At 50.0% G+C, this 16667-nt stretch overlaps 1 protein-coding gene across 1 annotated transcript in view; it reads right to left on the bottom strand.

The window, feature by feature from the left end:
• RAB11FIP4 (RAB11 family interacting protein 4) overlaps positions 1-16667 on the bottom strand; it is a 133590-nt gene that overhangs the window by 76262 nt on the left and 40661 nt on the right. Inside the window, exon 3 of the mRNA XM_021669766.2 lies at positions 16119-16207. Within this exon, the coding sequence (XP_021525441.2) occupies positions 16119-16207 (89 nt within the window). The remainder of the gene's footprint in view (positions 1-16118; positions 16208-16667) is intronic.

The following is a 16667-nucleotide window of genomic DNA, read 5'->3' as shown; positions in this document are numbered from 1 at the left end:
CGATTTTACACAGGCAGAAATGAAGAAGGCTCAGAGAGGTGAAGCGACTTGCCAAATGACACACAGGAAGTGGTCAAGCAGAACCCACACTCAGCCCATTCGACTCGAACCTGAGCCCTTTCCAGGATTCTGAGCGACCTGGGTGAGGATTTGCCATGCCTGGTGAGGATCAGGTTAGAAGGATTCCTACAGGTTCAGGGCAGCCTCGGACAAAGAAGGCTGGAATCAGGCCGCCTTGAGGCCAGCCTTGAGAGGAGGCAGAATCACATCAGCCCTGGAGCCTGCCCATGAAGCCCATCCCAAGCCTCTGCCACCCGGGGTCAAATTTCCTCGTTTCCCTCCCTCCCCAGCCAAGACCTGTTTTGTTGCTAAAATGAACATTGCATTTATTTTATTACAAGAAAACAGGGCTAGGAGAGGTGGCTCATGACTGTAATCCCAGTGCCTTGGGAGGCCCAACTGGGAGACTTGCTTGAGGCCAGGAGTTTGAGACCAGCCTGGGCAACATAACTAGACCCTGTCTCTGCAAAAAAAAAAAAAAAATTAGCTAGATGTGGCAGTGTGCGCCTGTGGTCCCAGTACTTTGGGAGGCTGAGGTGTTTGGATCACCTGAGGTCAGGAGTTTGAGACTAGCCTGGCCAACATGGTGAAACCCCGTCTCTATTAAAAATACAAAAATTTGCTGGGCGTGGTGGGGCACATCTGTAATCTCAGCTACTTGGGAGGTTGAGGCAGGAGAATCACTTGAACCCAGGAGGCAGAGGTTGCAGTGAGCCGAGATTGTACATTTGCACTCCAGCCTGAGCAACAAGAGCAAAACTCTGTCTCAAAAAAATAATAATAAAATAAAGTATATTTTTATCTTTCTTATTCTCTTTATTTTACTTTATTTTTTGAGATGAGATCTTGCTCTGTTGCCCAGGCTGGAGTGCTGTGGCACAAATGGCTCACTGCAGTCTCAACCTCCTGGACTCAAGCAATCCTCCTGCCTCAGCCTCCCATGTAGCTGGGACACACAGGTGCATTCTTCCACGCCCAGCTAATTTTTGTCTTTTCTGTATTAATAGATACGGGGTCTCACATTGCTGCCCAGGCTGATCTTGAACTCCTACCCTCAAGGGATCCTCCAGCCTTGGCCTCTCAAAGTGCTGGGATACAGGCTTCCTTCTTATGTTAACGTATGTTTATTATGTTCCATGTTTGTTTTAATGTTAGACAATGTTTCCTTTCCCCCAATTCTTCCAGGTAATCTGCTGCTTCAGGAAGATGGCCCCTGGTGTCCCAGCAAGCAGCTGGGATCTCCCTCAGGCATGGTTTACCCGGAGAAGCACCATCCAGCGTATCTTAGGGGCTTAGACTTCTTCCCCACATTTTTATTTTATTTTATTTATTTATTTTTTTTTTCAGAGTGTTGCTCTATTGCCCAGGCTGGAGTGCAGTAGCATGGTCTCAGCTCACTGCAACCTCCGCCTCCTGGGTTCAAGCGATTCTCCTGCCTCCCGAGTAGCTGGAATTATAGGTGCCTGCCACCATGCCCTGATAATTTTTCCTATTTTTAGAGAGATGGAGTTTCACCATGTTGGCCAGGCTGTTTTTGAACCCCTGACCTCGTGATCCACCCTTCTTGGCCTCCCAAAGTGCTGGGACTACAGGCGTGAGCCACCATGCCCGGTCCTTCCCCACATTATCTCAGATAATCCTCCCAAAGACCGGGGGGAGGTCTCTTTTAGTTTCCTCTTGAGCTTGGCCCTCTCAGGAGAGAAAGAACCTATTCCAATGTACTAATCTCAGCCCAAAGAGGATGGAGACGTGGCCTGGTCATGTGTGAGAGCCACACCTCCTCACACTGTACCCAGTTGCTGGCGTTTGGTGTGTACCACACAGAGGTTCAACACCCGTGGCATGCTCCTGGAGCCACAAAGTACCAAGGCTGTTGCCTCCTCCCACTTCAGGAGATGCCAAGGGGTGGATGCTCAGCCATACGCACACACATAGGCATTTATTTTTCCCCAAATGCTAGAATGGACACAAGCTGGAAGGGGTGTTTAGATCATGTTTCAGCTGGGAAAACTGAGGCCCACTGAGTGGGTGCCAGCAATACACACTTTAAGTGTGTTTTAGACCTGAAAAACAAACACAGGAGAACTCCCCTCCCGACCCCTCCTTGCCACCCCATTTTATTTTGGATTTAAGTTGCTGTACCCCAAAGGACTGGAAAATCAATAAAGGCAAATCTAAATTGAGGGGCATTCTTCGAAGCAAGTGGCCTGAAGTTTTTAAAAAGGTCAATGTCATTAGGAGTGAAAGAAAATAGAAAGAAAGAAAAGGAAAAAAGGCTAAGGAACTCTTCTAGATTAAAGGAAATTAAAGAAACATGGCAACTAAACACAACTGTGTGATCTGGATTCGATCTGAGATAAAAACAAAAGCTATAAAAATATTATTGGGAGGGGCCAGGCTTGATGGCTCATGTGTGTAATCCAGCACTTTGGGAGGCTGAGGTGGGCAGATTACAAGGTCAGGAGTTCAAGACCAGCCTGGCCAACATGGTAAAACCCCATCTACTAAAAATACCAAATTAGCCGGGTGTGGTGGCGCATGCCTGTAATTTCAGCTACTCGGGAGGCAGAGGTTTCGGTGAGCAGAGATGACGCCATTGCACTCCAGCCTCGGGGACAGAGCAAGACTCAATATAAAAAAAAAAAAAAATTATTGGGAAAATTTGAATATAGATTTTATAGTAGGTAACAAATTGTGCCAATGTTAAGTTTCCTGCAAGTGATATCTATATTGTGGATTACACGGGGGACTGTCCTTCTTCTTAGGAATGGCCAAATATTTAGGATGAAGTGTCATGTCCGCAAGTAACTTTCACGTGGTCCAGAAAAAAAAAATAGTGTGTACGCATATACAAACCACCAGCAAACATGGGGGCAGAGAAACCAAGTTCAGCAGCATGTTAACAACCGGTCATCTAAGATATATGTGGATTCATTGCTCTGCTCTTAAAATTTTCTGAAGGTTGAAAATTTTCAAAATAAAAAGTTGGAGACAAAGTCAACCCTCTAGGTCTTTCTTAAGTAAAAATGATGTACTCTTCATTCTTGTACCTTCTACAGAAGCCTGAGCCCTCAGAGGTTTATAAACTGGACAGTGAGTGTAGAATCTTCACTGAGGCCAGGCGCGGTGGCTCAAGCCTGTAATCCCAGAACACTGGGAGGCTGAGGCGGGCAGATCATAAGGTCAAGAGATCGAGACCATCTAGGCCAGCATGGTGAAACCCCGTCTCTACTAAAAATACAAAAATTAGCCGGGTGTGGTAGCGCCTGACTGTAGTCCCAGCTACTCAGGAGGCTGAGGCAGGAAAATTGCTTGAACTTGGAAGGCGGAGGTTGCAGTGAGCCAAGATCACGCCACTGCACTCCAGCCTGGCAGCAGAGTGAGACTCTGTCTCAACAACAACAACAACAACAACAAAACAACAAAAAGAATCTCCACTGAGATTCCAGTTCAGCCTCTGACACATGAAGCGCTGTAGGCCCCGATGACCCGGAATCCCCATGGGCTCTTGTGGGGCCTCTGCCTGGAAAAGCAAAGCCACGGCTCACTGGACTCCAAGAACGTGGCCTCCTGTGACCGAGCACCCAGGCAGCATGCTCCGTGGGGGATGAAGGACACTTTGGGTGTGAAATCCCAAACCACTCTCCCCAGAGGACGTCCTCTAAGACCACTTAAGAAGGGCAGCTGACGCTTGTTGAGCACACATGCTCTCCCAGGCACTGGCAATCTTCAAGGTATAAGATGCCCCTGCCTCAACCCCAGACTCTGCATTCCATGCTTAGGGAAAGAGGTTGATGTAAACTGGTCGGATCACCTAGGGGGCTTAAAAAATGCTGATGCCCAGGGCCCACCCCCAGGGGTTCCCATCTGAGGGATGGCAAATCCTATAAGCCTGCAGTTAATTCTCATATGCAGCAAGGTTTGAGAATTCCTGGTTTAGAATCTACTTTTCAAACTTAGATGTGCATTAGAATTACCTGGGGAGCTTTTAAAAATAGACCACTGGGCCGGGCACAACAGCTCATGCCTGCAATCCTAGCACTTTGGGAAGCTGAGGTGGGTGGATCATTCGAGGTAGGAATTCCAGACCAGCCTGGACAACACGGTGAAACCCCATCTCTACCAATAATACAAAAATTAGCTGGGCATGGTGGCGCACGCCGAGGCAGGAGAATCGCTTGAACCCGGGAGACAGAGGTTGCAGTGAACTGAGATAGCACCACTGCACTCCAGCCTGGGTGATGGCAAAACTCTGTCTCAACAACAACAACGAGATCATTGGATCCCTCCCCAGCCTAAACTAGACTCTCTGGGAGATGGACTCAGGCATCAGCATCAGTATTTTTGGAAAGCTCCTTCCATGATTCCAATGTGCAGCCAGGGGTGAGAACCACTGGTTTCGAACACACTGTCTCGGAGCACATCTGCCCTCATGCGATTCCCATGGTTTCCCGCGGTTATGGTTTCAAAAATGCACTAGACTCATTAATGAGGGAAGCAGCAGGTAGGGATAGCTGGTCCAAAGGAGAAGGGGAGGGATTAAAGTATGTGTAATCAGGGAAAGAAAAGATGCTGAGATGAGACTGGAAAGGTACATACAGAAGTGGTTAATGTCCTACGGGTTATAAAACCCAAACTGCTCCCTCCTGCTCAGCTTTAAAAAGACGGGATGTAGGAGCCACTCCTAGGTTTTATCAAGCTCTAACTTGGTTAGTAGGTTCTTGTTTTTTCTTTTTTTTTTTGATGGAGTCTTGCTCTGTCACCAGGCTGGAGTGCAGTGGCATGATCTCAGCTCACTGCAACCTCTGCCTCCCGGGTTCAAGCAATTCTCCTGCCTCAGTCTCCTGTGTAGCTGGAATACAGGCACGCACTACCATGCCCAGCTAAATTTTATATTTTTAGGAGAGACAGGGTTTCACCATGTTGGCCAGGATCTCAAGCTCTTGAACTTGAGATCTACCCGCCTCAGCCTCCCAAAGTGCCGGGATTACAGGCATGAGCCACTGCACCTGGCCTTGGTGAGTAGGTTCTAAAGATACATGTGGACTTGGGCGTCTGGGTTGGGTAAGCCAGGAGGTGGCCTGTGGGAAGTGGCATTTGCCAGCCAGCTCAGCTTAGCCTCTCAAGGGTAGCGATGGTCAGGGGCAGGAGGTAGGGGACAAGTGGTCCAGGGCAGACCAGGCTGAGGCAACACACAACAGGGGCTTCCATACCTGCACTGCTTCTGTCCCAGCCACCTTTGGCTTAATCGGAGTTGAGTTATTTCCCAAAGATACAAATCGAGGATCTTACAGAAGCTCTGAGGTTTGGGATAGGTAGATTATTTTTTTCTCTTTGGAAGGTGGCGGGGGGCAGTGTTGAAACACAGAAAAATATATTGGGGCCAGATATAAGTAGAAAGGTTCCTTCCCTGAGCTATGAAACCCCCTCCTGCCACCACACCACCGCGCCCCACCCACACCTCTACCAGCAGAGTGAATCACAGCGCTGTTTGTCAGGAAAAGTATTTTTAGAACTTATAAGTGCCATTGTCATGAGTGGTTTTAGAAATGCTTGTTTCAGGATGGATGAAATGAAGCAAGGTGGGCTTAGATGTTCAGGCTGCAGGCTCCCTTCCCAGCAAGTTCTAGAGAGAGGCACAGGGTATCATCATTTTTAAAACTTCCAGGAAAACAAGGATTTGGCAAAGCCCCTTCTGAATGGGAGAGGGGCTTTGCCAAAAGAGCCATTTTGGGATCAGGCTCAGGTCTGGGTTTCCAGCAAACCCCATCTGTTTTTTTGGCCAGGTCTTGCTCCGTTGCCTGGACTGGAGTACAGTGGCCTGATCTCGGCTCCCTGCAACCTCCATCTCCCGGACTGAAGCAATTCTTGTGCCTCAGCCTCCCAAGTAGGTGGCATTACAGGTATGCGCCAATATGCCGAGCTAATTTTTTTTTTTTTTCAGTAAAGATGGAGTTTCACCATGTTGGCCAAGCTGGTCTCGAACTCCTGGCCTCAAGTGATCTGCCTGCCTCAGCCTCCTAAAATGCTGGGATTCCAGGCGTGAGCAACCACACCCGCCCAAACCTCATTTCCTTTGCCATCAGGGGACTGCGTTCATAAGCATAGCCTTGCAAGAAGCTGCTGGTTCCAGCCCAGTCAGGGATGGCAAGAGGAACTGGCAGGAAAAAGGAAAACTGGATCCCTACCTCACTCTTCACATCATAGCCAATTCTAAGTATCATAGCTTTAAACAGAAAAATCAAATACACAAAAATAAAACAGAACAGTTTCAAAATCTTGGGTCAGTTTCAAAATCTTGGGTAGGAAAACATTTATAAGCATTACACCAAAGGCTGAAACCATAAAGGAAAAGAATGATAAATTGGCTATAAATGACAAGCTGGAAAAAATGTATGTCAAAAAGTTATATTTCTAGTTCTTTTTTTTTTTTTCTCAGACAGAGTCTTGCTCTTGTTGTCCAGGCTGGAGTGCAATGGCACCATCTCGGCTCACTGCAACCTCCGCCTCCTGGCTCAAGCAATTCTCCTGCCTCAGCTTCCCAAATAGCTGGGATTACAGGTGCTCACCACCATGCCCAGCTAATTTTTGTATTTTTGGTAGAAACAGGGTTTTGCCATATTGGCCGACCGGTCTCGAACTCCTGACCTCATGATATGCCTGCCTTAGCCTCTCAAAGTTCTGGGGTTACAGGTGTGAGCAACTGTGCCCGGCCTATTTCTAGTTCTTAAAAAAAATTCAATATAAGTAAACATAGTCAGGGTGGAGAATGTGGACAGGCAATTCATGAAGAAATCCCTCTTAGTGACTAACAAATGTACTCTAAGAAGTTAAACCATATTATAATTCAAAAGAGGGGGTTCTAATTTTAGCCTTTCAAATGTAAAGGATCTGAAAACTCAGCAACACCAGTATCAAAAGGGTAGCAGGAATCTGACGCAATCCTGATGGGATTACTGCAGAAGAATTTGGCAGATATATTAGAAGTTTTAATATTTTTCATGCTTTTTCTTTTTCTTTTCTTTTTTTTTTTGGAGACAGACTCTCTCTCTGCCGCCCAGGCTGGAGTGCAATGACATGATCTCAGCTCACTGCAACCTCCGCCTCTTGGATTCAAGTGATTCTCCTGCTTCAGCCTCCCAAGTAGCTGGGATTATAAGTGTGCACCACCATGCCCAGCTAATTTTTTAATTTTTTTTTTTTAAAGACGGGGTTTCATCATGTTGGTCAGGCTGGTCTTGAACTCCCGATCTCAGGTGATCCACCTGCCTTGGCCTCCAAAGTGCTTGGATTGCAGGCATGAGCCACCACGCCTGGCAATTTTTGTATTTTTAATAGAGATGTGGTTTCACCATGTTGGTCAGGCTGGTGTCGAACTCCTGACCTCAGGTGACCACCCACCTCGGCCTCACAGAGTGCTGGGATTACAGGCGTGAGCCACCATGCCCGGCCTTTGCATTCTTTTCATAAAACAGTTTCCATTGCCTGAATTTACTATATGGGTTGGCAAACTTTTTCTGTAAAGGGCAAACAGTAAATATTCTAGGCTTTGCAGTCCATTTGGCCTCCATGGCAACTTTTCAGCTCTGCCACTGTAGTGTGAAAACAGCCACAGATAAGGGGTGAACAAATGGGCATGGCTATGTTCCAATAAAACTTTATTTACAATAACAGGCTCCCAGATTTGGCTCATGGGGACTATGATTTGCCAACCTCTGATTTACTTTAAAGCAATGATTGCTGCTGTGGGGAAAGACTTGTCTATAAGAATGATTATTACACTGCTTTTGTTAATTCCCCAAATTACATTAAAAATATACGTATGCCTGGCTAGGTGCGGTAGCTCATGCCTGTAATCCCAGCACTTCGGGAGGCCAAGGTGGGTGGATCACGAGGTCAAGAGATCAAGACATGGTGAAATCCCATCTGTACTAAAAACACAAAAATTAGCTGGGCGTGGTGGCGTGCACCTGTAGTCCTAGCTACTTGGGAGGCTGAGGCAGGAGAATTGCTTGAACTCAGAAGGCGGAGATTGCAGTGAGCCGAGGTTGCGCCACTGCACTCCAGCTTGGGGCCTGGTGACAGAGCAAGACTCTGTCTAAAAAAAAAAAAAATATATATATATATATATATATATATATACACACACACACATATGCCCAACAATAAGGGACTGGTATATAAATTTGGTTGTCTTCATGTGATAAAATGTCATATTGCCATTTAAAATTATGCCAAAAAATAACATGGCTAGTGGTATAGAATTTAGCATGATAGAAAATAGCATATAAATTCTATTAAAATATAAAAAGAGTTTAAAGGGCCAGGCATGATGGCTCACACCTGTAATCCTAGCACTTTGGGAAGCTGAAGCAGGCAGATCTCACCTCAGATCAGGAGTTTGAGGCCAGCCTGGCCGACATGGTGAAATCTCATCTCTTCTAAAAATACAAAAAATTAGCCAGGCGTGGTGATGTGCACCTGTAGTCCCAGCTACTCAGGAGGCTGAGGCAGGAGAATCACTTGAACCTGGGAAGCGGAGGTTGCAGTGAGCCGCGATCACACCACTGCACTGCACTGCCCTCCAGCCTGGGCAATAAGAGTAAAACTCCATCTTAAAAAAAAACTTTCCTAGAGGGCATAAAAGACCAGAATAAATGAAGAGATATATATACTCCTAGATGAGAGAATGCAATATCGTAAAGAAGCCAATTTCCTTCACTTAACGCACAAATTCAATTTCAAACACGATCTCCAGCAGGATTTGTAGTAGAGCTTGACGAAGAGGCTGTTCTGGAAGTGAAAATATGTAAGAATAACAACAACAAAAAAAAAGGTGTTAAAAAAAACGAAGAAGGATGAGGGAGGCTTTCCCTATCAGATATCAAACTATAAGCCAGAGTAACTGAAACTATGGTTTTGGCTTAAAATTAGGTAGACAAACAGATCAATATAACAGACCAGAGTGTAGAAAGAGACCTACATTTATAAGGCAAGTTAGCTTACAATAAAGGTAAAATTTCAAATCGATTGAGAAAGGAGGACTATTCAACAGTAGGAACTCAAAGCGCTGGCCATATTGAGGAAGGAAGAATGCCAGATCTCTACTCCCACCAAAAGCAAAAATAGGCTTCAGGTGGATCAAAGAGCTAAGCATAAATACTTTTTTTTCTCAAAAGTATCTGAAAACTATATATAGGAGGAGGAAGCCTGGAGGTAGAGAAGACACAAAATGATACACAAAATGTAAATGGCATAAAAGGATTGATAAGTGATGACATCAGAATTAACATTCTGTGTGATAAAACACTCCCAAAACAAGATTAAAACACAAGCGAAGTGCATAAAGATTGATAATCAGGATATATAGAGATTTCAACTGGGTACAGTGGCTCCTGCTTGTAATGCCAGCACTCTGGGAGGTCCAGGTGGGCAGATCACCTGAGCTCAGGAGTTCAAGGCCAGCCTGGGCAACATAGCAAAACCCTGTCTCTACTGAAAAAGAAACCCCAAAATTAGTTGGACGTGGTGGCATGTGCCTGTGGTGCCAGCTACTTGCGGGTCTGACGCAGGAGGATCGCTTGAGCCCGGGAGGCAGAGGTTGCAGTGAGCTGAGATTGTGGCATTGCACTCCAGCCTGGGCAACAGAGCAAGACTGTCTCAGAAACAAACAAACATACAAACAATCGAAAAACAGAATACAGAGATGTCTTATAAATCAATAAGGAAACAACAAACAACCATATCGAAATGGGCAAAGAATGTGAATAGATAATTCACATTCCAGTGAATAGATAGGAGCAGAAATCCAGAGGGTGTGGGAAGATAGGAAAAAGACAGCCCGCCTCCCTGGGAAGCAGGGCAGCGCAGAGGACAGCAGCAACAGGGTTCTTCCCCTCAGGCTGCCGAGCCGGAGACCCGCAGGTGGATGGCTGGCTCCCAGGGCTGGTGAAGGCCCTGGAGCAAAGGGCACTGTCATATATTGCTTGGGTGATATGAATGGTATAGGCTTTGTGGAAGAAAATTTTATCTGTATCTATCAAAAAACAAAATCTACATACACTTTGGCACAGCAATTCCACTTCCAGATGTCTACTCCTAGAAATACTTAGACACACCCTCAAGGAACATGGATAAGGATGCTTGCTGGGGGTGCTGTCCTGGGAGGAGAGCTCAGCCTGAGCCCTGCGGCCACTGGGCGGACATGGGGCCATCATGAAGGGTGAGGTTTGGGTAGTGATAGAGGGTACAGAGCCCCCAGGAAGCTTAGCCCAGGTCCTTCTCCTTTGGGCTGGAGTAGAGGGAGGCAGGGAAGCTTCCTGGAGGAGGTGGTACCTAAGTAAATTTGTTTTTTTGTTTTTTGTTTTTTGAGACGGAGTCTTGCTCTGACGCTCAGGCTGGAGCACAGTGGTGCAATCTTGGCTCACTGCAACCTCTGCCTCCCGAGTTCAAGAAATTCTCCTGCCTCAGTTTCCTGAGTAGCTGGGATTACAGGTGCATGCCACCATGCCCAGCTAATTTTGTTTTGTGTTTTTATTAAAGACGGGGTTTCACCTTGCTGGTCAGACTGGTCTCGAACTCCTGACCTCGTGATCCACCTGCCTCGGCCTCCCAAAGTGCTAAGATTACAGGCATGAGCCACTGCGCCCGATGGTTTTTGTTTTTGTTTTAAGAGAAGGGGTCTCATTATATTGTCCAGGCTGGTCTCGAACACTTGGGCTCAAGAAATCCTCCCACTCAGCCTCCCAAAGTGCTAGGATTACAGGCATGAGCCCCCACGCCCGGCAATTCAGTCTTAAAAAAATGAGTAGACCTTAGCTCCTGACAAGGAAGCGGAAAGGAGGACATCCTAGGAGAACAGCAAAACTCATGCAAAGGCTGGGAGGCAAGAGAGAACGTGGCCTTCTCAGAAAACAGGGAGCGGTGGCCAGGCGTGGTAGCTCACACCTGTAATCCCAGCACTTTGGGAAGCTGAGGCGGGTGTCATGAGGTCAGGAGATCGAGACCATCCTGGCCATAGTGAAACCCTGTCTCTACTAAAATATAAAAACTTAGCCGGGCGTGGTGGCACGCGCCTGTAGTCCCAGCTACTTAGGAGGCTGGGGCAGGGGAATAGCTTGAACCTGGGAGACGGAGGTTCCAGTGAGCCGAGATCATGCCACAGCATTCTAGCCTGACGACAGAACAAGATTCCGTCTCAAAAAAAAAAAAAAAAGAAAGAAAGAAAAACAACAGCAACAAAAAACAGGGAGCATTTTGGCCTCACCAGCTTTAGGTGTGAGACGTGCCATGGTGAGAGATGAGGCTGGAGCAGTGGGTAGCAGCCGATGCTGGTTTTTATCCATTGGTAAGGACGGGTCCCAGGAATAGGGTGACAAATCAGAGCAGCAACTTAGGGACAGCCTGGCAAACTGGGATGGGGATGTGGAGAGAGGAAGGCCGGGGACAGGAGGATGCCCAGTCAGTGGGTGGCAGTGGCTGCAATGGGCAGGGGAGGCGGGGGTGAGTGGGGAACGGAGGACTTGAGGCAGCTGCATGAGGGGCGCTGAGGATGACTCTGGGTTGGAGGCGACTGGCACCGCTTGCTGGCGTGGTGGCTACACAGGAGGGGCAGGTGGCCAGACGCCCTCTCCATTTAATGGGGTTCCCTGTTAATCCACCATAGGGTGGGCGACCAGGGCCCAGGGCCTTACAGCACTTGTAGGATTAGGATTCACATCACCACCTGCCGAGGGGCGACCACGGGCCCCTAGCAACTATCCCACTGCCTTCAGCACCCGAGGGTGGGGCTCTCCACATATTTCCTTGTCCGCTTGAGAGGGGAGACCCCCTAGCCTCCTTCAATTTCATCTCCTCCCTCCCCTACTTCCAGATGGGAAGGAGGGTGAAGAAGAAAAAAATAAAATACCAAAGAGCTGGAAAAATGACTCCCTCTTTAGTTCCCAGCGTCTCTGCTATCTGTTAACCTTGAAAGAGCTGCCAATGAATGCTATCCCTGCCGGCTGGAGCCCGACACTGGATCACGCCCCCACGTCTCCACGGACCAGGCTCCCTCCCGGAAACACCTCTGCCGAAAAACAGCTTGTTGCTTTTGTCTTGTCTCTGTAAGCCCCCTCTCCTGCTGGTCCCCGCTCACACTGCATATAAACTAGCAAATCAATGAAGCCAAAAGATTGTTAAGGTTGAACGTCCAACAAATGGACAATGACATAGTTCTGCCTCAGTTTCCCCTTTATCGTTGTAAGCCTATAAAAGGGGAGAGAAGCTGCAGCTCAGAGAGCTCGGTGAATGAGGCTGTAGCCCCCGCAGCTCCTGGCTAAATAAAAAGCCACTTCCTTCTTCTTCGGTGTTTGAGAGGTTTGTTCCCCGTTGCTCCTGCTTCACTGTCCCCATGGCGGCCCCTACAGCATGTGGACTGGGGGCTGATGGGCAGCCTGAGCAGGACCGTCTCAGAGGGACTCCCAGGGCTATTCCAGGGACTCTATGCCTGGACCCAGGGAACCTGGGGAGTCCTTGAGGACACACCTAGCATTCCCTTTGACCAGAAGCAAATTTCCCTGGATCAGGAAACTCAACAGCCTGCCCAACAGTTGGGGTTCCCAAGCCTCAAAGTGTCCCTGTGCCAGGGTCCCACTGGCTCTGGGGATGCAGGTGGAGCCACACCCAGTAAGGTCAGGAACTGGTGCATCCAGACATCAACTGCCCGGGATACACTTGCATAGGTAGCCCCAGGGGCCCCTGCCTGGTGCCCAATGCGGGGTGGGGGGGCTTCTTGGGGCCTGGGAGGGGGACGAAAAGGGCAGGGGGCTCTCAGGGGCCAGGTGTCAGCTGCTCGCCCGCCAGACAGCAATCAAGCATTCGCTGCTTTGACTACGACCCACATCCAGCGGTGACGACAAGCTTCATCTCCCAACATACACACATGGCACAGGGTTCACGCGTCTCCTTCCCATCTGTGTGTCATCCCCACACCCCCTCAAACCCTGCCTCAGGTGTGCATTCCCTGGGGGCATCTGGGAAACCTACATAGTGAGCCAGGCACCCACTTCTTCTGGGTCTCAGACTGACCCCTAGGGGACAACTAAGACACAGCAGGGTGCCGAGGGCCCGGCCTGAGACATTCGGACCTGCCCACCTCGGCCCACTCTCTGTGGTCTTGACCCTGCTACGACAGGAGCCTGGGCCGGGAAGGGGATTCACTCACAACCCGTCACTGCAGAAGCTGGACCGTGCCCCTGCCTCCCTCTCCCAACACGCAGGAGCCCATGGTAGGGAACGGAGCCCAGGTAAACCAAGTGGCCCCAGTGAGCGTAATGAACAAGGCTGTCACTGTGTCCCCACCCACCGCCATCTCACTAGGCTCTGGCCAACCAAGCCGGGCCAGACCTCCATGGAGGGCAGAAAAGAGTTCACCCACGTGACGCTTAAAATCCAAAGCAACGAACACCTATAGGATTGCAAAGTCCCAGGAAGAAATGAGGAGAAGCACCAGGCTTGCTGAGATAGGCTGATGCGGTCTTTCTTTCTGCTTTCCTGTAACCTTTAGACTTTGGAGGAAAACAGTATCAGTTTACAAAAAAGAGTACCTCGGTGGAGTCCGGCTCTTCCGCATCCCCTGCTCACCTTTACTCCACGTGCGATCTTTTCCGGGGGCGTGGATGGCAGAACGTGGGGGTCTCAAAAGCAGCCAAAGACTACAGGGAACAGGCCACCCCAGCCCTCCCCCTCCCCCACCCTACCCCAAGCCTCAGCTCCAACTCTACCCTCCAGTTACCGGGGTAGGGCTTTACTTTGACATAATTTTGCAACACCAGCATCCAAGGGTAAACTGAAAAATGCACACGGTAACTTGGGCACCATTTTCTTACACGCATCTCCAAGACACAGCAGCAGGCAGTGAGGAATTAGCACGTATTAGGGGTCTGTCTTCCCACTGAACTTTCACAGCAGACCCTCCAGATTGGAACGGCAGGCCCTGTTTTACAGCTGAGGACACGGAGGCTCAGAGGGGTTGAGAGGAACGTGCCCGGGTTGCGTGGCCTGTCCTGGGTGGCCCACGTGGCTACGGACCCAGTCCTGCACACCTCTGCACCCCGCCTCCTACTCAGCAATCCAGGAAGGGGCCCCTCCACAGAGCACCTGGGGCACTCAGTATTTGTCCCACGGTGGGGGTCCTCTGCCCTAATCCCGGTTCCATTAGCTGGCTCCAAACAGTGTGCTGGACCCATGAAGATAGACCTGGAGCCATCACTGCTGGCATGGGTACAGGGCTGGAGCCATCACTGCTGGCACGGGCACGAGCCTAGAGCCTGGTGTCTTCAGGCATCCCTGAAGGCTCTTGCTTTGAGCACAGCAGCCTGAGGTCCAGCCACCTGACCCCCAGCCTGGGGGCCCTGGCCCTCAGTTGGTGCCTGGCTTTGGTCTCTGCCACCATGGAGTCCTTAGCACTGTGTTCCTCTCTATGGACTGTCCCTCCTCCAGTCCGGCCCAGGGAACCCAACCCTGACTCCACGACCCAGCTGGATTCCAAGAGGCCCACCGTTGGCCAAAGCGGCCTCTGGGTCCTGGACCTCCTTCAGCTATAAACATGCTCATGCTTTGGGGTCCGGATGAGGCACCCATCAGAGCTGGAGAAAAGGTGTGGGGGTTGGACTGGATGAGAAATCCAAATCATCCTCTTCTAGTTCTGGGTGTCGCCACCAGGAGGGACCTCGGCGGGTGTCAACTGTGCACCTTAAACTGTTTCTCTGTAGGATGAAGTGGCACTGTTTGGAAAACTAGCTCAAAGTTTTATAAGAAACACCCACTAGGCGATGATAAGAAAGAGAGCCTTGGGGACTGTGGCCTTTGTCCCGCGTCCTGGTACAGAGCTGCAGGATGGGGCTGGTCACCAGAAAGACCGAGCACACAATGAGGTGGAACTTCCTCACCGTCCCACCTACCCCCAACCTCCAGGGAGAGGAGGGGGGCTGAAGACTGGGTTGTAAAAACTTTTTTGGAGACGCATGTGGCTGTGTTTCCCAGGCTGGCTGGAGTGCAGTGGCGCAGGCACAGCTCACTGAAGTCTCAAACTGCTGGGCTCAATGCCCCTCCCACCTCAGTCTCCCCAGTAGCTGGGACTACAGGTGTGCACCACCACATCCAGCTAATTTTTAATTTTTTTGTATAGACGGGGCCTCACCATCTTGCCCAGGCTGGTCTCAAACTCCTGAGCTCAAGCTGTCCTTCTGCCTCTGCCTCCCAAAGTGCTGGGGTTACAAGCATCAGCCACCATGCCAGGACTACAAATTCTTGAACAATGAGATGCAGAAAGCCTGGGTGTTGGCAGCACAGTGATATGCTGGAGGCAGTGCCCCTAAGTGAAGGTGTGGGTGCTCTGCACCCTGCTCCCCATACCCTGTCCTGTACATCTCTTCCGTGGGGCTATTCCTGAGTTGTATCCTTTGTAATATGCTGATCATCATAAGTATAACTGTTTCCTGGGTGTTTCTAGTGAATTACCCAGCCTGAAGGAGGTGGTCCTGGGAATCCTGTGTTTGCAGTGGGCCAGGAAGACCTGCAGCTGGCGTGGGAGGTGGGGCAGTCTCATGAGGTTGACCTTGACTTGTGGAGTCTGTGTTGACTCTGGGTAGTTAGCGGCAGGTGGAACTGATTGCTGGACACCAGTCAGTGTCAGAGAATTGGAGAATCGTTGTTGTTTGAAATAAACAAACAGGAACTGTTCAGCTCACAGAGCGATGGTGCAGGAGAAAAGGAAACAATTCTAGTCCTACCTGCCCTTGACTTGTCACCTTCCCTATCTGTAACTCGATTTGCCCTCCGTGCTACAGACAGGGGATAAAGTTGATGGGTGAGGACCCCCAGCTGTTACTCACCCTGCTGGGGCTTCCCAAGGGGCCCCAGGGCTCCTGTTTAAATAACTATTTCTTTACTTTGATGCTCAAGAAGGGTCCTCAGAGGGAGGTTCTGGGTCCTCCAAGATACTGAAAATGGAGCAAAGGCGAGACCACGAAGGAGGAGGCAGAGCCATGGAGGACCCGAGGCCCCCCGGGCCTTACCTGCTCCACGCAGTCTGGGATCTCCGGCGCGCACGGCAGTGTCCCCGCGCTCTCCACCGACAGCACATCCTTCAGAAGCTCCTCGCACCCTGTGCAGACAGGCACACGGACAGTGAAGGGTCAAACCTCAGCCTGGCATGGCTGCTCTGCTTCTGACTAATGGGCATGGGGCGGGAAGGGCTAAGGTGGGGGCCTGAGGCTGCAGGAGGCCAGCTGAGCACTGGAAGGCAGGGATGGAGCCCAGGCGGTGTGGAACTGGGCTCCGGGCACTGTGGCGGGGGCTGTGACAGGCCCTTGTTCTCTGGGATTAACTCCCACACACAGAGGGCAGGCTGGGCAACAGGAGGGCAGGAGGCCTTCCTGGGGGAGGGGACCTAAGGCAGTGCTGCCCGCCTGGCTTGCAGGGACTCCAAACACACCCATCCCTGTGAGGCTGGGTGCCCCCCACGTCCTGCAGACCCTGGGACGTCCAGGACAGGGCCGCCCCCAGGACAGTTCCAGTTCCTGCTGACTCTGTACACGCCTGGCCTCACTCCTGGGTGCCCCAGC

The sequence above is a fragment of the Aotus nancymaae genome, unplaced genomic scaffold, assembly GCF_030222135.1.
Source record: "Aotus nancymaae isolate 86718 unplaced genomic scaffold, 86718_ANA_hifiasm-v0.15.2.pri h1tg000072l, whole genome shotgun sequence".
Taxonomy (NCBI): domain Eukaryota; kingdom Metazoa; phylum Chordata; class Mammalia; order Primates; family Aotidae; genus Aotus; species Aotus nancymaae.
This window is presented reverse-complemented; position numbering and strand designations above follow the sequence as displayed.